This window comes from Lynx canadensis, chromosome B1 (genome assembly GCF_007474595.2).
Source record: "Lynx canadensis isolate LIC74 chromosome B1, mLynCan4.pri.v2, whole genome shotgun sequence".
NCBI lineage: Eukaryota > Metazoa > Chordata > Mammalia > Carnivora > Felidae > Lynx > Lynx canadensis.
The window spans coordinates 109177923-109199865 of record NC_044306.2 but is presented as its reverse complement, the minus strand read 5'-3'; the positions used below and the strand labels follow the sequence as shown (position 1 = coordinate 109199865).

Genomic DNA, 21943 nt, shown 5'->3' with positions numbered 1-21943 from the left:
TGCTGCATATTTTATAGGTTAGTGTCTCAGCTTGAATGATGGTGGGTTACCTGGTATAAGCTGTTTCACCTCATACATGATTAAATTATATTTCTTCCTGTCTGAACAAAGATTATATTGAAAATACAGGAAGGATTTGGCACCAGGGAAATACATGTTAGTATTTGACAAGTGTGGAGCAGTGCAGGAAAATATCAATATGTGATGAGGTCATGATAGAATCTAAGAAAAATAAGAGGAAGTTATCTGAATGTTAAGTGAACAGATACCTAGCTATTCTTTTGAAATGCCATTCAAATGGCCCTCATATCATTTAATTTTCAATTGTTAGATCCATTTGGACAAAACAAATTGGTATTCAAGGATATGAAGAAACCCTGTTCTTTGCTGTTTCCTGAATCAAAAGTTTCACACAACAGTACTGTCACACAATAGTAACAGGAGTTCATATGTGAGTCAAGATGTAAAAATATATTCCAATTTGTATTTTCTGTTTTATGGTAGATTAGAAAATAGTGACATATTTTATTTTGTTTTATTTATTTTTATTTTTACAATATTTATTTTTTTTTATTTTGAGAGAGAGAGAGCGAGAGTGAGAAAGAGAGAGAGAGAGCAAGAGCAGGAGCAGGTGAGGGGCAGAGAGAATCCCAAGCAGACTCCATGCCCAGCATGGAGCCAGATGCAGGGCTCGATCTCATGATGCAGGGCTTGATCTCATGAACTGTGAGATCATGACTTGAGCCGAAATCAAGAATCAGATGCTTAATCTACTGAGCCACCCAATTGCCCCTATTTTTATTTTTTTAAGTTTATTTTTTTTTAGTAATCTCTACATACAACATGGGGCTCAAACTCATGACCATAAGATCAAGAGTTGCATGCTTCTTCCAACTGAGTCAGCCAGGTGCCCCAGAAAATAATCACATTATTTTAAAACATGTATAGAAGCAGGATGCCAGCTAGAGTCACAATTTATAAAACTGTTGAAAATGCATAAAGAAAAAAAAAACATCAGAGACTTTTGAGTACAGAAATGATACAGATCTATTCTAGAGGGGACAATACAAAATAATGCAAATTTCTAAGTTGGACAAAGAACAAAACTGCCTTGATCTTGATGTAGTTTGTGCTGCCTCATCCCTTTGTAATATACCAGTTTTTTTTTAATTAAATATATTTAACAAACAATGTTACATTAGTTTCAGGTGTATACATAGTGATTGTATAAGTCTATATGCATTTTTGTTTTATTTTATTTTATTTTATTTTAATTTAATTTAATTTAATTTTATTTTATTTTATTTTATTATTTTATTTTATTTTACCTTATTTTATTTTTATTTGAGAGAGAGAGCATGAGCAGGGGAAAGGGGCAAAGGGAGGGAGAGAGAGAGAATCTTAAGCATGCTCCATGCTTAGTGCAGAGCCCGACACAGGGCTCGATCCCACGACCCTGGGGTCATGATACGAGTCAATATCAAGAGTCAGACTGTCAACCAACTGAGCCACCCAGTTGCCCCAACAAGTCTCTAGGCTATACTGTGCTCACCACAAGTGTAGCTACAATCTGTCACCATACTATGCTATTACCATACCATTGACTATATCCCCTATGCTGTGCCTTTCATCTCCATGACTTATTAATTCCATAACTGGAAGTCTGTGCCCTCCCCTTCCCTCACACTGCCTTCCCACTCCCCTTCCCACTCCCCTTCACCCCCTTTGTCCACCCCCTATCCTCCCTACCCCCTGGCAACACCAATTTGTCCTCTGTATTTATGGGTCTGTTTCTGCAGAAAGGTTTGTGCCTTTTTGACTGCAGAGCAGAGTTGTAGAAGTTATAAACCAGAAAAAAAAATACGTGGAACTTTTCAAGGTTATTTAATCCAGTCCGCTTCCTTTAGGCAGATGAACTCCCAAGGCAATAAGAAAGAACTATATAGTTGTTGATTCTATTTTAAAGTACTCTAGAGAGGGAGATTCCAGGACATTCCCTCATATACTTTTTCCAGCTTTTATTAGCCTCATAGTATGTTTACATACAAATGAATCCAGAAACTACCAATCTATTCAGAATAATTCTGCTAAATCTGTCAGTAATATTTCTTTCAGTATACTGATGATGGAAATTTTTTTTCTTGTCAATACATTTCCATTAATACATCTACTACTGAATTTCTTCCCATTTTATCTCATTCTTTTATGTGTATGCATGTTGATAAGTTACTCTTTCTTCTTTTCCTCTGACCTTACAATCATAGAGTATAACCAAGTTTATAATGCTGGTTTGTAATATTTAAAATTAAACCCACTTTATATTTTTTAATGTTTTACAATGAAAGAGATATACCTAGTGTCTAGCTGAGTAAGAATAGAACCACAGATTTTTAGCATCAAATGAGATATTAAAAGTAATAGATTCCATATTCCTACAACATTTCTGTTAGGGCAATTTCAATGACAAGGAACTTAATATGTCATGATGCAGGCTATAAGATTTTCTGGCAGATTTAATCTAGTCTTATATAATATTTATTCTTATACAATGCTGTAATTATGCCACTATTTTCTTTGAAAATAATTTTTGGGGTTTTCATTATTTCCTGTTAAATTTTGTCTTGCTAGATTTGGTCTATCATTCCAATGTGCTAAGAAAAACTGGATGTTGATATTATTATCTGGAGTATTTACTCTCACTCCTATCTTTGTGTCATTCTGTCTATATCCCTATCCATCCATTCATCAACATACAAAAAACCCAATAGGACAAACAAAAATCCATAGATCATTTACAAATTCATTGAGAGAATTACCATACAAGAGAGATATAATATTTGCTAAGTATAGCATTCTTATTATGTGAAAGTATAGATCATCAATTAAAAAATAAATTAAAGCTAGATTGGCCTTTAATCTTTAGAGTTTATACTAATACTAGTGATCACTTATCCTACTTATAAGTTCTCGCAAAATCACTTTTCCATATTACAAGTCAATTGGAACAGTAAGTAGAGGAAGCGATGATTTCTGGGTGATTTCATGGGTTTTGAATGCCTCCTACTAAAAACATATCTTCACAAGGGACTTTGATACCTAAAATAATGCATCTCTTGGGAACTGGTTCTGTTAGAATATAAATATTCTTAGAGTTAGCATATTAAATTCATATCAACTGCATATCTTCACATCAATGAACTTACAGATTTTTTTCTTCAGCATGGTTTTGGTGAAAGAGTAAGGAGATAATGTTACTCTGACAAAGAATTAAGTGATGGCTGGAGAAAAATAATAGATCAAAGGGGAAGGCTGGGTGTCAGTATGATATTTTCTCTTTTTGTTTTCTTTTTTCCTCACTCTATTCCTGTAAGCCTATTCCTTGCCAGACCTGCTGAACCATCTAACCTGGAATTGTAATTAAACAGTCTGAATATTTCTTTTCTCCATATCAGTGTGAATACTGATCATAGCCCATCACCTGAGATGCTTCTCTATTTGTAATAGGACACATGCAAAAGAAACTTCTAAGCTTACATTCCAAGCTTCTTCATTCATCACTTCCTCCTCTCTTTCTGTGTTGCTCATTTTATTTCATTCACTTTCAGACTGCTTCCCACATTAAGTCTTTCATTTGGTGTGATTAATTTATGTGTCAGCTTGACTGGGCCATAGAGTACACAGACAATTGCTCAAATATTATTTTGAGTGTGTCTGTGAGGATGTTTTGAATGAAATTAACAACTGAATTGGTCAACTGAGTAAAGCAGATGGTTCTCTCTAATGTGGATGGACCTCATCCAATCAGTTGAAGACCTGAATAGAACAAAAAGGCTCATCATCCTGTGAGTAAAAGAGAACTCCTTACTGATGGTTTTGAGCTAGAACATTGCTTATTTGTTTGTTTGTTTTTTTGCCTTCAGATTTGGGTTGAAACATTGGCTCTTCCTGGATCTTGATATTGCCAACCTTTGGACTGGAACTACACCATCAGCTCTCCTGATTCTCAGGCCTAAGGTTAATCCTTAGGACTTGTACTAGAACGACATCATTGGTTCTTCTAGGTCTCCAGCTTGCCAATTGCAGATATTGAGACTTATCAAACTACATAATCACATGAGCAAATTCTTTATAATAAATCTCTGTCACCCTACCATCACTCACCCTACCGGTTCTGTTTCTCTGGAGAACACCGACTAATACGTCTTGTAACTTCTGCCTACACAGGTCTGGAACTAAGGCCCATTTTGATGGGTTCCATCAGATGCTGCCTGCCACCTGGCTCCCTAGATTGCTGAGTAGCATCAACTTAGATTGTTTATGGGTGTACACTATCCATGTTGTGAGCAACATTGTTCTTTAATCTCACATCTTTGTGGGCTGCCATTTGCCAGATACAGGCTTCATATTACCATACTTTATGATGTCCTATATTATTCACACTTTGACCATTGCTTTCTCCTTTACTCATGTATCCTGTTTTGAGTTCACCATTAATTCACAATGATCAAGTAAGCACATCTGTGAATGGATGCAAAAAGCCTCCTGAAACTTCCCTCCTCTACTGTTCCATTCCACCTGCAATTAAAATCAATCTGTGTGACAGTGACAATCTTGTAAAAGAAGGTTTGCTATAGTTAGTGTTGTTTTGTGAGTTCACAAGTGCTAAAGGTAGAAATACTAGATGCCAAAAGTCCTCTATTTTATTTAAAAGGCCAACTATAATTCTCTGAATGATGCTTTATGAAGGGTACAATACTGAATTCAAAATTAAAAAAAAAAGTTTTATATCCATCTTTTTAATGGAAAGTAGACAGGCATACAGGTAATTTACAGTAGTAGCCATCAGACCTGTGGGCAAGAGTTTTAGGGGAGGCAATCATCAGTGCTCTGATACTTATCCTCTTCCCCTTAAGAAATGGTTAGTGCAAGTCAAGAGTGTAGCCCTGATATGAAAAAGGTAGGAAGAAGTGATCCTTGCCTTTGTGGAGATCAAATTCTCAATTAGTGAAGAAAGGAGTAAACAGAAAGGTTTCCCACATCTGCTTTCATTAACATCCATGTGCATACTTCAATTCCAAAAATAATACTTATAGAATATCTTGATATTTTTTTAAGTGTCAATGAGTTTGAATTACACACAAAACGTTGAGGTATCTCAGACTTAGGTCCATTAGCAATACCTCTGAGGCACATTGAAGATTGTCCAGTTCAACTAACTTGTTTTACATAAGAACAAGCAAGTTCTGAGAAATCGTTTCTTGTGAAAGATCATAGAGCATCCAAGCTGTTCACCCGTTTAATATCACCCAAACACAACAGACCTTTTTAAAATTTTGTTTTATTTTCAATAACTATGTCATTTGATGAAAAAGTTTTCTTTTTATTATTTTTGATTGATTATTTTGTATAAGGCATTTTAACCCCCACTTCCCTACTCCTTCAATCCAATTTACAGGTTTTCATTTTACACAATGTAGGTTTATTTAATTTCTTCCGGCATTTAAAATACCTTATAAAATTATTTAAATAATTCATTTTAAACATACCTTCACCACAGACAACTGAGCTGTAGTTTTGTTTAATGCATGAATCTTTTTCTCTGAGTATGAAAATTTCTTACATTAAGCATAGCATATGACATACTGCTTCATACTTTTTGTGTGTACTGAGATGTAAAAGAGGAGATGCTTTTGTAAGACCTCAGAAATGAAATATTTATGGGAGAAAAATAAAAAAGCTGAAATAATTTCAGCATTATCTAGTTATAATATATTCCCACCTTGATATACTTTTACACACAACCAGGAAATAAAACTGTAAAACTTTGAAAGATGAAAGGACACAATTAAAGAAAAAAGGGCCAAACGTTCTACCTTTGATTCCAAATAAACTTAGTGGAGATTTTAAAAATAGGCCTCAGATGACCCTGGTATGCAAAGATAATACATAGCTACATATTTATTTTTAATTTTTAATTTTTTAATTTTTATTTATTTATTTTTTCATTTTAGAGAAAGAGAGAGAGAGAGAGAGAGAGCGAGCACACAAGCAGGGAGGGGCAGAGGGGGAGAAAGGATCTCAAGCAAGCTCCAAGCTCAGTGCGGAGCCCAACTAAGGGCTCAATTCCACAACCCTGGGATCATGATCTAAGCCAAAATCAAGAGTCAGACACTCAACCTACTGTGCCACCCAGGTGCTCCTAGCTACATATTTTCAATGCAATTTTACATTGTGATCATTTTTAGAGACTGAATTGTGCATCTACTGATATTTAGAGCAATAAGCAAACTCAATTTATGGACAAAATATACATTCACTGATGATATTGTGAATATTAATTTTGGGCGAGAAAACTGCATTTTATTATGTCTTCACTACAATTCAAGAATAGAAGTCAACATTGAGATGCTATATTACATTGAGTTCTTAAATTCAACACATGCTTCTTAATAATTCTGTGTTATTCCTGATTGCAGATCATAAAAATTAAAAATCAAGTTCGAATAATTTGGAGATGTAGTCTAATTTCTTTCTAGTAGGGCTAGTATTTACCACCTTTTCTTGTGAAAGGGTTGGCAACAGAAACAAAAAGAAACACATATTTGAAAATCACATGTTATTATAAAAAACATAAATAGAATACATACCGGGTTTAGAAGGATTGTGAGGAAAAGTTCACCTCCTCTGATACTTTTATCCAATTCTTGGGGTCCTCCTGGATATTCTTTGTAGAAAATAGTGTGGGTGAACAACCCACAGGTCTGTCGAGGGAGGACCTGAGGAAAAGGGGAGAAAGAAGAGCACACTGACATGACTTAAGAGCTCCACCACTGTCTCATGACTTCAGAGTCTGCAAACTATCATTTTCTATCGGAGTTCCTTGGTTGCTAAGGCGAAAATCTTACTGTAATCAAGAGCTGGTATTGGTGTAATTATCTAAATATTAAGGGAGTTGCCAGATCAATGCTATGGGACAGATAGGCTAAAACATTTTCGGGAAGTTCTAGAAATCTCACCTACCAGCTGAGTTATGTGAAAGGACTGACAAAAAATAAAAGCCTTCTTAGGATTAATTAATTTAAATATAGAGATTTTCCACATTTACATTTTTCATGGTATTAGGTCACTACTCTCTTTGCTTCTGAAATACAATCTTACATGGTACTCAGGTTCTAAGATTCAATTTTAGTATATGTGCTGCCGAAGCGAGCACTGGTTCTAAGATTCAAAAACAATCCATTTCCATCACTTCTTCCACTTTCATATGTTTTGTTTTTACTACACTGATTTTAAATTTTAATCACAGTAGTAGTCAAATCATTTAATGACTGCTTCTGGCATATTCTGTGGTTAATTCTGTTATAAATTTGAATGTTCCACACAGAAAGCAAATAAGTAATTTTATTCCAAAAGTTTGTTTTGAATAATAAACTGCTTATAATCTAAAGGAAAATGCATCCAATTGAACAGAGTAACTATAATTTCATATATTCTTTGCTTATAATAGTTTGTATTAAATTCAAACTAAATGAACGTATGTAATATTGGTTAAAATGAATGTTTTTATTTTATGATATGTCAACATGTAACTTAATAAAGGGAAAACGATACTTTCAGTCTGATTCAAAATTACATAAGAGCAATTCTTTCTATACTTCCTGGATTTTTATGAATGTCAATACCACTGTTTTCATTATTAGTAGCTCCATTTTTAAATCTGAGATTTTTAAATCTAGGATCTAGGTCTTCTAGTACTAGCTGTGGTTAGGCATGTGTTCTAGTGCTTTTTTTTTTGTTTTTATGTTTTTAGATAGTGATTAAATAAATAATAGATATATGGATGGATAGATAGATAGTTCTAACAGCAATCTGAATAATGGATTGAGAAAATGTAAATATTTAAAGTAGGGAGAACAGTTTGCTGTTGCTATGATCTAGGCAACTGAAAATGAGAATATAACCTGAAGCCCCAGAAGTGGGGATGGGCATATTAAATGGACTATTTTATTTCAAAGTGAGGAATACCATATATTTTCCATTCCAATGAACACTTATAAATTCCCATCTAAAATTCATTTGATTCTATTCTCATTTATAGCAACTGATACAGCATTCTTGTATCATATTATTATTTTTTGAATCAACATATCTGGAAAAAATATATATACACCTCCACTTTAGTAGCATGCAAGGAAAAGAAAAAAGAAGAATAAAATAATATCCTAAGATACTCTTAAGTGTCTGAAAACCAAAGCAAACTGGGTGGGTAACTTTCAGATGTTATTTGTCTGATTCTGTTAATAGTGTAGTGACTTGAGAGGCATTTGCTTGATCCATGGACCAACATTTTGCTTGGAAAACTCTCAATATGACCATCCAAACAAACAGACAAGGAGAAACTCCCAGAAGTATAGGGTCCCCAGACAAAACTTCAATTGAGAAACTGCAAGGATGATTCTTTTGAAACTCATTTTCAGTATCTTGAGCTTGTTTAGACTTTGCTAAAACCACCCACAGCAAGCCAATAACATGCAAACAACGTGTTAATGGGTGACCTGTCACACCATGGTATGTTAGGAACTTATGCTATCATGTCACAGAGGTCTGCAGTTATATGTTATATTTATTCCACATACAGATATTAAGAGCCTTCAAAACACATAGCAGTATGTGCTCACCATGATGTTATTGTGAATGAAGCCCTTTCGGTACCGTGCAGGTTTCAAATGTGGATATTCTTCAGTGCTGGTGACCTGAATACCCCAGACCTTCTTCCAAGCTTCATATAACTGAATATGAACCGGGTAGACCCCTGAGTGATGTGGTGCCACCGCGTAGCCCATGTTGATAGGGATTCCATGTTCCTAAAAGAAGGCAAGAACAACATTACATGGAGTGTGGTCAATTGAATTCCATTAAAATTGTTTCCATAAACATTATTTAACATACATTGAATTCTATGCTAAATACAAGAAATATAAAAACTAACATGGAGCTTTTGCCTTTCAGGAACTCATAATCTTATAGAACTCTGATTCTATCATAGACATAGTAAATACTTTGGCATGTGGTGTGTGGGTGATATTCATTCTGAATTTTGAATACTGAAAGTCTGGGGAGAAGATAGGAAGAGAACATGGTCTTTCCTTAGATAGTTATAGAAAAACAGTGTCACTTGAGCAAGTGCCCAAAGATGAAAGAGTGTGTGTGTTTATCTCTCTCTCTCTCTCTCTCTCTCTCTTTCTGTGTGTGTGTGTGTGTGTGTGTGTGTGTGTGTGTGTGTAATGTTAAAGACAACCAGAAAGGTAAGTCTGAACTATAAAGTAATGAGCCTTTACTATGAACTAAGGGATTTGGAAAAAATTCGATTTAAATAGTGTAGATAAGGAAGCTCTTTGAGAATGGAGGGGCATGATCTGTTCTATGTTTCTGGAAGAAGGATCTAGTGAGAACACATTCAGATGAAGTAAAAGTGGGGAGGAAATGAATTGCAATGGCGCATTTTATTTATTTATTTATTTTTAAAATTTTTTTAAACGTTTATTTTTGAGACAGAGAGAGACAGAGCGTGAACAGAGGAGGGGCAGAGAGAGAGGGAGACACAGAATCTGAAACAAGCTCCAGGCTCTGAGCAGTCAGCACAGAGCCCGACACGGGGCTCGAACTCACGGACCGTGAGATCATGATCTGAGCCGAAGTCGGACGCTTAACCGACCAAGCCACCCAGGCGCCCCTGCAATGGTGCATTTTAAAGGGAACATGGGTGTCCAAGCTAGGTTGAATTTTGGTGGTCCAATTTCATTTCATTTCATTTCATTTCATTTCATTTCATTAGTGTTTATTTATTATTGAGAGACAGAGAAAGACAGAGCATGAGCATGGGAGGGGTAGAGAGAGGAGGAGACACAGAATCCGAAGGAGGCTCCAGGCTCTGAGCTGTCAGCACAGAGCCCGATGCGGGGCTCTAACTCATAACCCATGAGATCATGACCTGAGCCAAAGTCGGACGCTTAACCGATTGAGCCACCCAGGTGCCCCATGGTGTCCAATTTTAAAAGCCAGGGGCAAATGTCATATAAGACCCAGTGATGATTTGAAGGGTAAAGGAAAAGCCAAATTAAGGTTTTTTCCTTGGTTTTGGTTCACAGCAGCTCAATTCACTTTTTATGAAACATACACTTTACTATGAAATGCTTGCCCTGGGTAAACAATTGAGTCTAAAGGAAAACAGGTATATATTTAAAATAAGAAAATGAAAAAGTTGTTGAAGAATGACATTAGATTGCAAGGTATATGATATAGATCTGCAGTTTTCTAATTTCTCCTTCTTTATATTTCTCCCTTTAAATGCTTTTCTGCTTTATAAGACACCTTATAGGATTGAATCTCATCAATGAGGTTATAAATGAGAGTGTATAGTATTATATGAAAGTTGATTGAATCAATAAGCTGAACACAAAAGTGTTGACAATTGCCATTAATATTTTCCATTATATGGCACACAGCATAAGAAAAGAATTCAGTTTGGCATAATAAGCAAGCAGTGAATGGATCAAATATCTATAGTGCCTAAGTCACATGTCACACTCAGCTCAGAAGATGGACCCTAAATATTTTGCTTCATTTTCCATCATTTTCCTTTCATAGACTGACTCTCATTGTATAGCCAAATCTACCTCTCTTTCATCAAGACTGTGTGTTTTCTAACATCTATTACAATAAATGACTCTGTAGAAAGACTGAATTATGAAATCAATGCTATAAAATGAGCTAGAGTCTTTTGCTAGGCACTGGGGAAAACTAATTTCTTGCTGTGTGCAGAAGAAAAATACTTTCCCAGGAGCTTATACTTTCAATATAAGGCAAAGTTGGAAATGTCCAGTAACAAAACTACTTGGAAGCTGCCTACGAGCAGGTAGCTACTGTTATTTTGATAGATCACTGGGGGTCATGTACTGGGAAAAGCCTTAGTTCTCTTGGCTTAGTTCCATGTTGCCCAGTGAATCCTTGCAAAGTGTCTAGGTATCATCAGGTAGCCAAGTGTGGATACATTGGGTATAAGATACAGATGAACTTCCTCATCAGAGAAATATAGGGTCAAGTGTGTTCAAACCTTTCTATCTGGTAAGTAGAACTCGTATGACTGATATTTAGAGAAGCACTCCTGATTTATAAGAAAGGAAAACCAATCTGTTATACTCTCATTACTCTTCCATGATTCATATGGAGGTTTTGTAATAGTCTAATCCCATGATTTGCAAATAACAAAATCAACAATATATGAATCCTCATATCTGTACTAATCATGGTGCTAGTCCTCATTTACTATCCCCATATAATATTTTATTCCAAACTTGGGGCCTACAACACTAGATAAGTATGTAAATGTCCTAGAAAGAAAGAGATGAAAAGTGAAATCATGAAGAAAATTGAAATATCAAACAACTATATCTCCTCAGGAAAAAAAAAAAAAATTTCAATTTTGACAGGTAGTAAAATGAATTGTAGAACTTTCATGAGAAACCAGAAGGTAAAAAGCAATTGATTTAGTGAGTAGGAAGGAAGGGGCAGTAAAAGGATTTTATTATATTTATTGATTTCTAGGGGCTCAATGTTATACTGCTCATAAGGTCATCTTATCACACTGACAACCAGAGCTCAATCAAAATAGTAAATCACACTAGATAATTATGAGTTTATACTTTTTCAATCTAAATGATAACACAAAATGAAAAGTAATTCCCTAGAAACTCTTTTTCTCTTATCAAGAAGCTTGCTGAACTGGAAACCTTCATACTTTACTGCCTAGAGCTTAAAACCCACTTCACAGAGATTTGGTCAACTAAAAAGTGAACTAAACGTACCTATAAACGATCACAAAAATTAACAAAATTTAAAAGATTTGCTAATATGAATAAAGGAAGCATTTGAAACTATAGGAAGAGAAATAAAATGGCAGAATAAACTAATTCAAATATGGTTTTTATTATTTATTAAAACAATATCTTTATAGGATCTAAGATTTCTATGACATTGCAAAATGATATCACAGATATTTATAATTAAACTTGATTAAATTTTCCCAGTTACATTAAATTGCTAGTTGATTGGGAAATGAGATAATGTGGTAATTTACAGACTATATAAAAATAGGGTCACCAGTTTTCAATAACTGGAATAAAATAAAATGTATTTAGCATTAAACTTTCAATAGTAGATGAAATGATCTCATTTAATTTTTCTTTGTTCCTACTGATCATATCTGCTTACAGTTGCTAAGTACATAATATTTATGAAGTGTTTTCACATTTTTCTAATGAGATCCTCATAAGCACCCTGTGAGGTGGCTTGGATGTTATTATCAAATGTGGAAACTGAGGCTCAGGGAAGGCAAATGACTTGTTCATGTTCCTAAATGTCAGAGCTAAAATTATAATCAAGTCTTCTAAATTCACAGATTTTACATTTGCTTTTCTACTAAGTTGTTACTACTGTGAGCTCCCACTCCAACCCCAGTTAATGATTGAAAGTACTTTATAGACAGAGAATTGATTCTAATACATATTTCTGAACTGTAACTCCTATCTACTCTATTTTCATTTGGAGAGGTTATAAAGCAAAATTCTACCTTTCCCAAACTTCTCCGCAGCTCTCATTTGTTATGCACTCAGCTGATTATTGCACTCAGCCAATTAGAAGTACTCAGGACATATTTTAGAAGGCAGTAGATGGGCAAATGCTGAAGTGTGGTAACTCCTGGCTCCTGTTATTGACACCAAGGTCTTGAATATAGGAGACTTTTCTGAGGCAGTATTTGGTGCCCATTTGCAGGGCAGCAGTAGAAACTTATGCTTCTGCCAGAGCTCCAGTGGCAGCTTTGGAAGTGGTCATTTCTCTAGGGAAACAGTTCTGTCTGGCTTTGTGAGTCCTTTGAGAGGAACAGCCTAGACTCTGCTTCATCAGCCTTTCTAAAGTTTTTGGAAGCACTTAAATTGCTAAGTAAAAACTCCCCCTGTTTAAAATAACTTCAAGTGGCTTCTGCTTCTAGCATGGAAACCTTACTGATACGGGTAGTTCTCGCTCCTTTATAATAAGTATGAAAAGTTTAAGGAGTTCAGATGAGATGTCAGTGGTTTGAATTCTAGGAAAACAGAGGAGGAAGAGATTGCTAATGCAGTGCCCAATATTTCTTCAAGAAAACTCATTGATATATGGCAAACACCTATTTGTCTAGTTGGATACTATCATGTAATATATATGACTACTTAATTTTATGTACTTGTCAGCCAGTGGTAATGATAGAGAAAATAAGTATGAGACTAGTTTACTTAAATAATAAATACCCCAAGTATTTAACACAGAACAACATGTGGTGAAACCATGTAAAGTAGGGAACATAAAGAAGGAGAACAAATTCTCTTGAAAGACCGTTGCTCCAATGCATTAATCTTGATGAACACAAACACCTCTGTGTCAGCATGCATTGCAACATCCCTTTGTAGGATAACTACATACTAATGAATGGGCAAAGAGATCTGTAGGCATTACATGCAAAGATAGAAAGAACCATGGGTAAGCTTGAGCATTACCCTGGTGCTACCATTTATGATCAGTCAGTGCAGATACTTTTTTAGAAGACCTGATATACCATAGGGAGCCAGAGGAAAAAAGGAGAAAAAAAGGGCTCTTGGAGGTCAGGAGAGATCCCTGGATCCTTCACAGATATTTGGACAGAAACCTGAAGAATGGATGAAGGTCTTGATACAAGGATGATGAAGAGCCAGAAAAATGGTATTTTTCCTATTATTATCTCCTTATATTTGCATTTCAGGAGATATTGCCTGTGAAACCAGCCCACAATACATTTAGGATGGTTTTAAGCACTTTTTTTAAGTGTTTATTTATTTTTGAGAGAGAGAGACAGAGTGCAAGTGGGGGAGAGGCAGAGAGAGAGAGAGATACGGAATCTGAAGCAGTCTCCAGGCTCTGAGCTGTCAGCACAGTGCCAGATGCGGGGCTCGAACTCAAGGACCTTCAGATCATGACCTGAGTGTAAGTCGGAAGTTTCACTGACTGAGCCATCCAGGCGCCCCTATTTAGGATAGTTTTATATTTCCAGCGCTTAGCAGCATGCCTGGTACATTGATGGTGTTTAACAAATATTTTTTAAAGGAAATGATAAATTTAAAATGTTATTAAATAAATTTAATCATTTTATATTTAATAAATGAATATAAAAGGAAAACAAATAAAATAATGATTGCATAAATGAATAAATTCACTTACTTGAGTAACGATATAATGCATTAAACAGTATCCTGTTGAACATAAAGTACTGATTTGTACTCGGATATACACGACTTCTAGGGAGCGACACTAGTGCTAAAGGAAATAGATCTCATTATCTATTTTTCCTTTTAATAAGGACTTGGAATCATATTGTCAGCTTTGAGAATGACCCTAGGATTATTGATTTTCCACTGTGTTTTGGGAACTGAAATTGTCTTCTGTTTTCATAAGTGATAAAAGCAATGACTGTGTGACCCTAGAAATTGGCTGGGTCAGTCCTGACACTTTTTGGACTGAAGCCTAGTAAATGGTGACAAATGTCTGGGGAGCTCTGTGTTACAAATGGATTTTTCTTTTGAAAAAGAAATAGCATAGCAATGGTGTTGCTTCTACAGTGTGAACTTTCCGATCCTAAGTAGAGTTATTTTGGGCAATTGAGACTTATCCCCCTTTAATATTCTTGATCCTGCTGAAGGTCTACTTTGCTGCCTAAAGGAAACTAACAGAAAAACTAAGTAAGTCTTCATTAACACTGTACAAAATGTAGTTGATTAGGCATTTGCATTGTTAATTTTTTGTGGTTAGAACTCTTAATTTATTGACAATCAACATGTTCAATACATTTTGGTTCGTTAATTTTCTTTTATTCAATACATATTTATTATGTACATGATGTATTAGAAATCATTTGAGGTGCTGAAAATATATCAGTCAACAAAACAGACAGAAATCCTTGCCATCAAGAAGTGTACATTTTAATAAGATGAGATCAAGATTACACAAAATAAGCAGGCAAATGGTATAATATATCAGAAGATGCTAAGGGCTATGGAGAAAAATAAAGCAGAGAAAGGGGGGGGGTTGAATGAATATGGGTTGCAATATTAAACAGATTATTTAGGAGGGCTTCCCAGAGAAGGTAGTATTTTGAATCAAGATCTGAAGTTGTGAGGGATTAAGCCATACAGACAACTTGAGGAAGATCATTCCAGGCAGAGGTGACAGTACATACATTGCTCTGAGTTAAAAGCACTTCAGGTGTTTTTTTAGGAAGAATAAGAATTCTTTTTTTGTTTGTTTTTTTGTTTAGAGCAAAATTAGCAAAGGGGGAGAGTCGTCGTAAGAGATGCTATCAAGAGGCAGGGTTGCTGCAAATAGTCTTACAAGTTGACTGAACAACTCCAGGGGACACTATTCACATTGATTATGTTTTCATGGAAGCTATATAAGGCAGCATTGCTGAAAAGAAGGAATGGGTGTGGATCATTTGGGTGCCTATATGCTACTATCAGGATGTTGGTATTACCCCAAGTGAGATAAGGAGCTACTGGAAAGTTTTTGCGTACATAGATGATATAATATAGCCTACCATTACAAAAATTCTTCTGAATGCTGGTAGCTGACTAAAAGGAAGTAAGGCAGAAACTAGTATCCTGTTAATAGGTTATTAAAACAATCTAATAACAGCTTGGATCAGGATGGGGACAATGTAGTTAGTGAGGAATGATTTTAGATCTGTATATATTGTGGAGCCACAGGATTCAATGACTGATTGAATAGAAAACATGAGATAAATGCTCAATTAGAAGGATAGAATCTGCATCAAGTGATACTGGGAAGTTAAAAAAATTAAACAGGTTTTGGGGAAAGAGAGGACATATATTTGACATTAGACATCGAATTCGATATGTCAGTTAGGAAGTCAAATAAACCAGTTTAACATTCAGAGGAGAGTTCAGCTAGAGATCTAAATTTGAAGAGTTATCAATATATAAATTTCATGTAGAGCCATAAGACTCATTAATATCATCAACAGAATTAATGCATAGAGAAGTCTAAGGATAGATCTTACAGGGGGGAAGGGGGTGGTTAACATTACAAAGAGAAGAGAAGAAATCCAGAAAATATACTAAGAAAGAGTATTTCAAGTGAGATGGGAGGAATGCCAGGAATCTACAACAAAATAGGAGCCAATTGAAGAAAGTGTTTGATAAAAGAGTCTGAACAACATGTATAGAGCTGATAATAGATGAAGTTAAATGAGAAAATAAGAATTGCCCGTTGGTTTAAAATATTAAATATTGGATGTGCATTGGTGAACTGGACAAGAGTTCTTATGGAGAAGCGGAGGGAAAGCATATCAGAATGGATTTAAGAGAGAATGGGAAGAGCTGCAACAGGGACAAGTGAGTATTAAAACTATTTCAAGAATTTTAGCTAAAATGGAGAGTCTAGAAATGGTGCTGTAGCTGCAGGATGCAGCAAACATAAGCACAGATTTATCTAAAGATGGGAGTAAGAGCAGTATGTTTGTACACAGAGGGAAATAATTTAGGAAAGAAGAGAGAATTTCTGGAATAATGCTCTTGAACCATTGGAAAGGGGTGAGATTGAGTACAAAAGGAAGGAATTTGGTCTTTGCATTTCTAGTTCTTTTATTCATTGTTTCAAGACAGAAGGCAAGATTGTGTGCTTCTGTCACAGAATATCAGCCCACAATTTATATTTATGTCATTATTAACACAGTTTATGTTAACTGGCACCGATATATCCAAAAGCTTTTACTAAATAATTATGGCCACATGAGTAACTGTCTATAAAGATTATTATAATTATTAGATTTTTCTGTAGGCACATTAAAATTATACCTATTATTATGTTTTCATTTCATTATCATCATGTTGAAGTAGCAGTTGTAGGGAGCATGTGGAAGTTCACTTCTAATTTATTGATTTTTCTATCCAGTGAAATAAGATCATCAGCTGAGAATGGGGATGGGGAAGATGTGGGGTAGTTTGCAGAAAGAGGATGAAACAGTGGCCTAGAGGAGTAGGATGATGAGTAAACTGAGGAGTTTCAGTGTACCTTCTGGGCAGCATTGAGGGTCTATTGAGGTCTGCGGTCATGGCTTTAAAATGAGAACAGTTAAGTGTTGGTCCCACCACATTCAGTTTCAGGGGTAGAGGCATAGACTAGGTAGAGATTTGGATCCAAACAATGTTGAGGCTTTGCAGGGGAGTATTATGGACCCAGAAGTGCAAAGGATTTCAGAGGGTATTCAAGGGAATGCTTATGATGATGGGCTCTTGAAATAAACTGAATAAGGAGAATAAGGATGAAAACAAGCACCCGAGAACAGTGAAGGGTGACAGAAATGTGACATGAGGATATCTCATGAAATGCCAGACTGCATTTCAGTAGCTTTCCCTTCATTGTTGCCTCTGCTACATGGCAAAATTTAGTGCTAGATTTAATTTAGTAACAAGAGAAACAGTACCGGATATTAAGTATTTAGAGCTTCTGACAATGCCCTTCACCTGGAAGAAATGATAACATTAAAGAATCTTAGATGTGTTAAGAGTCAGATAGAAACAAGAATAGTATTATCTCTCCATTATTACATCTTTTCTATAGTTACAATAAGCAGAAACATGCAAAAAGAAGATGCTCAAAATAATTTTGGTTAATAAAATCGACATCATTTCACAGTATGTTTCACCTGTAATTTTATCTCCAGTAAATAATATACTTGATTTATCTTGTCATATCTTCTCTCCATTCTAAGAACCTCATGAATTTATACACACTACACATTAGTTATTTTTTTAATTTATTATTATTATTGTTGTTATTATTATTATTAAATCTGATTGCCTATGTTCATGGAATAAAGCACTGTTTTAAGTGGGATGGGTAGGGGATGTGTGTGCGTGGATGTGTCTGCATGTGTGTGTACACGAAGTGGACATGTTGAAGAGGGCAACTTGCCCTTTTTAATGAGGCTAGAATGCCCTTGGTTTTCTGATGTTGAACACATTTCCAAACCTTTTAGGTGCTTCCACAACTGTATAGTTGATGGGCTAGAATCGGTAATTTAAACACATTACTTTGCAGAAATAGATTTGCATAAACTATTACTTTCCCTGAGCAATAGGATATATTTCTAATATTATTTTTGAGTAAAGCTGAGATTTCTCTTAGGAGTCATTTTTCCCCTTAATGTCAACTTAATGCAGTTATAGAAAAATGCTTTAAACATTTTGTGTGGCATGTGCCATCTCTCAGGTTGTCAATTCCCCCACCCTCCAAATACACGGTCTTATTTCATTTTTAAAATCCTTCTGTGACATCCTGTGCCTTCTCTAAGAGTTAAAATATTCATATCTGCAATTTTTTCTAATGTTGGGGAACGTTTACCACCATGTGAAAAAGGTTAAAGTTCATCAGACAGAAAGTAAATTTATGTTAATAAATGGTACATATATAGTCAAAAACACCTAAATTATGATTGCTTAAATAAATGCCTATAAAATATTAAGGTATTATATTATTCTGTAGGTATGTAGATGTTTCAAGTTAAAATCATACCAAAATATTATTATTTCCATTTTGCTATCATCATGTTACAGTGGCATTATATTTGGAAATCAAAGCACTGATACAGTTCTCATCTCAAAACAATCTGACTTCAAGTATTCTAATTCATCTGTATTATCAATCAGTTTTAACTCTCTCCACTGTCAACATGTTTGGAAACAATTCTCATATTCTCCTATTGCTCAAGTTACTGCAGATACGACTGCAGGGAACTGAGGTGTCAACTATAAAGAGGTAATCATGGTATGATGAAAATGTTCAGCCACTATAGGTAAAGCATGAAAGAAACTATCAAGCTGAAAGAATTTTTCAAATTGAAGAAGGCAAAAAAGAAAAAAAAGAAAAGAAAAATATATGGTAACAAGCACTCTTGAAAATTATCCAATTTGAATAAGGTAGACTCAATACAATAGGGAGTTAAGTAAAAAACAATTCTTGAAAATCTTGGCTCTTGAAGATTTAAGAGTCATTTAATCATTAAAAACAAGCATGGTCATTGAAGCAATTTTAATTAAAATCTGTCAGTGAAAGTTCATTGTTCTTATTGACCATTCTAAATCTACTCACAAAATTGCTATCTAAAAATTGATTCATAAATAATCATAAAACCTACTACCAACACTTCTTAAAAAGTTTTGGGCTTCTAGGTTCAGGGTATTCTATATAAATATTCCTTTGGAGGGTCTACAAATTTTAAACAATGGGTCAATTTGAATGTAAGCAAATGTCAAGACATCCAAAGAGGCAAAATGTAATGTAAAGCACTGGGTAGGGAATGGGTTCAAACTTTGTACCAGAAAGACAAAAGTGAAAACAAAAAACAGTGGCTTAAAAAAGAAGAACTGGGGCGCCTGGGTGGCTTGGTCGGTTGGGCATCCGACTTCGGCTCAGGTCACGATCTCGCGGTCGGTGGGTTCGAGCCCCGCGTCGGGCTCTGTGCTGACAGCTCAGAGCCTGGAGCCTGTTTCAGATTCTGTGTCTCCCTCTCTCTGTGACCCTCCCCCGTTCATGCTCTGTCTCTCTCTGTCTCAAAAATAAATAGACATTAAAAAAAAAAAAAAAAAGAAGAACTTACTATTCTTGAGAAATGGTAAATCTGGAGATAAGCAGTTGGTTCAGAGTTTCAAGAATGCCAGAAGTGTGGTCTCTGATTCTCTTGGCCTTTCCTTCATAGTTTTATGATGATGCCTCAATTCCAGTTAATAGGACCAAATAGGCAAAATAAAGGAGCAGAGGCAAAGGGCAGAATGGCAAGCATCAGCTGGATCCAACCTGGTTTCCTGGAGCCTCATACCACTACTTATGGTTATTTCTAAATGCTAGGAATGTGTTAAATATCTCCTACCTGAAATAAAAGCTGAAAAATCAATCCTTTAGCTAGACATTTTGCTCCACCAGCAAACTTTGGGTTTATTCAATAAGGAAGAACGTAAAAAAAAAAAAATGTGCACTAAGTGTGCATTTAGAAGTGACAACCAAGGACTAAAGACATCTGTACCCTGAAGTGAGAATGTAGAAGTGAGAATTTCCATGCACCATTGCTAAGTAGCTCACTTGCTAATCTTGTCTACAAAAGACATGCAAGAATAATGATCCGGAAGGTTCTAGAAGAGAAACGAATAAGAATATACTAATTCAGAACATTGAGTGAGACATGATAGGAAAATCTGGAAAATTGGTATTTCAAATGGTAGATAGAGTTCTATGCAAAGGTGATCAGTTACTTGGATTTAGGACCCTGGGGCCCTAAGGCCTAGGGTATAAATCTCCCGTAAATTCCGGTCCCACATGAGCTACTCAGTCTCATCTTCTCCTAATTCCCAACTCAAAGTGTCTTCTGACACCAAATCAATTTCTTCTTCCTTTCTTCAACATTTTATGCTCCTTTTGGAGATTCATAAAGGTAAGAATTATCAGAAATGTATTTTATGTTCTACAAATTTCATATTTCTAAAGACAAGGGAGGTTGCCAATAATCACTGATGGATAGGTGTGTGTCAATTACGGACTCATGCTATATTATTCATCATTATGATTCCAATTTGAGGGGTACTTCGGTGGCTCAATTGGCTGAGAGTCTGACTCTTAATTTTGTCTCAGGTCATAAGCTTGATTTCAGCTCCTGGTTCGGTTTGTGGGCTGGCATTCTGTGTCGTGCTCTGATTCTCAGAGCAGATCCTGCTTGGGATTCTCTGCCTGCCTCTCTCCCTGCCCCTCTTCTACTCATGCCCTAACTTTCTCTTAAAAATAAATAAACACTTTGAAAATTAAAGGAAAATGATTTCATGTCGATATACTTTTCTCTGGATCATTATATATGTGAGCCACGGTTTGACAAACTTTTACTCTGAAGAGCTGTGTAGTTAATATTTTAGACCTTGCCAGCAACATAATGCTTCTGTCAGACATTTTTCTTTGTCTGTTTGTTTGATTTTTACAATGCTTTAAAAATGTAAAGCCAATCCTGAGCACACCAAATGTAAATCACTGCAGACCAAATCCCACAGGCAGTAGTTACCAGACACACTGATAGGTTGTTGCTGAAGCAATATATATTTTACTAGAAGAGTGGAACATGTTATTTGGGGCATTATCTTGTGGTCTTTTGCATACTGCTCCCTCTGGCTGGGTGCTCCTCTCCTGCCTTCTGTCAGGCAGAATATCTGGTATCTGTCCCCAGCTTGCATATTACATAGCCTTGAAAAAGTCTTGTGGTGGTTTTATTGTTATCACCAACCTCTGACTTCAAAAGGAATGATCGTACGTTTCTTGAAGAAATATGGTGAAAATGATGGTAGCCATGATGATGATGATAACAAATATTTTTTGTAATACTTACGTGCCAGACACTTTGCTAAGCATTATACATATATAAACATGTACATACATCATTTAATTCTCATAAAAAAAACTTGAGGTAGGAACAATTATCATCCCCATTTTACACATTTGAAAATAAAAGCACAAGATTTCTAAACTGTTTCCTAAGGTCACCCATTTAGTAATTGCAAAAGGCGGAATTTGAATCAAGATAGGTCTGAAGCCCAATGCATGGATTAACTAATCCACTAAACAATTAGGCCCACACAGGGCAAACTCACGTCACAAAAGATTTTTATGTGTTTAACCAACTGAGCCACCCAGGCGCCCCTGATTTTTATGTGCAAAAATAGCTTAGGTTTTGTTTTCTTCAGAGGAATATAACTTTTTTTTTTGGATTTTGTGCATAGTTTACTGTTCTGTATAATAAAAACAAAACTTAATATTTAGAGGGAGT

General features: G+C 35.4%; 1 protein-coding gene across 1 annotated transcript in view; it reads right to left on the bottom strand.

The window, feature by feature from the left end:
- Window positions 1–21943, bottom strand: part of LOC115512302 (bifunctional heparan sulfate N-deacetylase/N-sulfotransferase 4-like) — a 424934-nt gene that overhangs the window by 92143 nt on the left and 310848 nt on the right. The window contains 2 exon segments of the mRNA XM_032592912.1: window positions 6648–6776; window positions 8679–8864. Coding sequence (XP_032448803.1) covers window positions 6648–6776; window positions 8679–8864 — 315 coding nt within the window.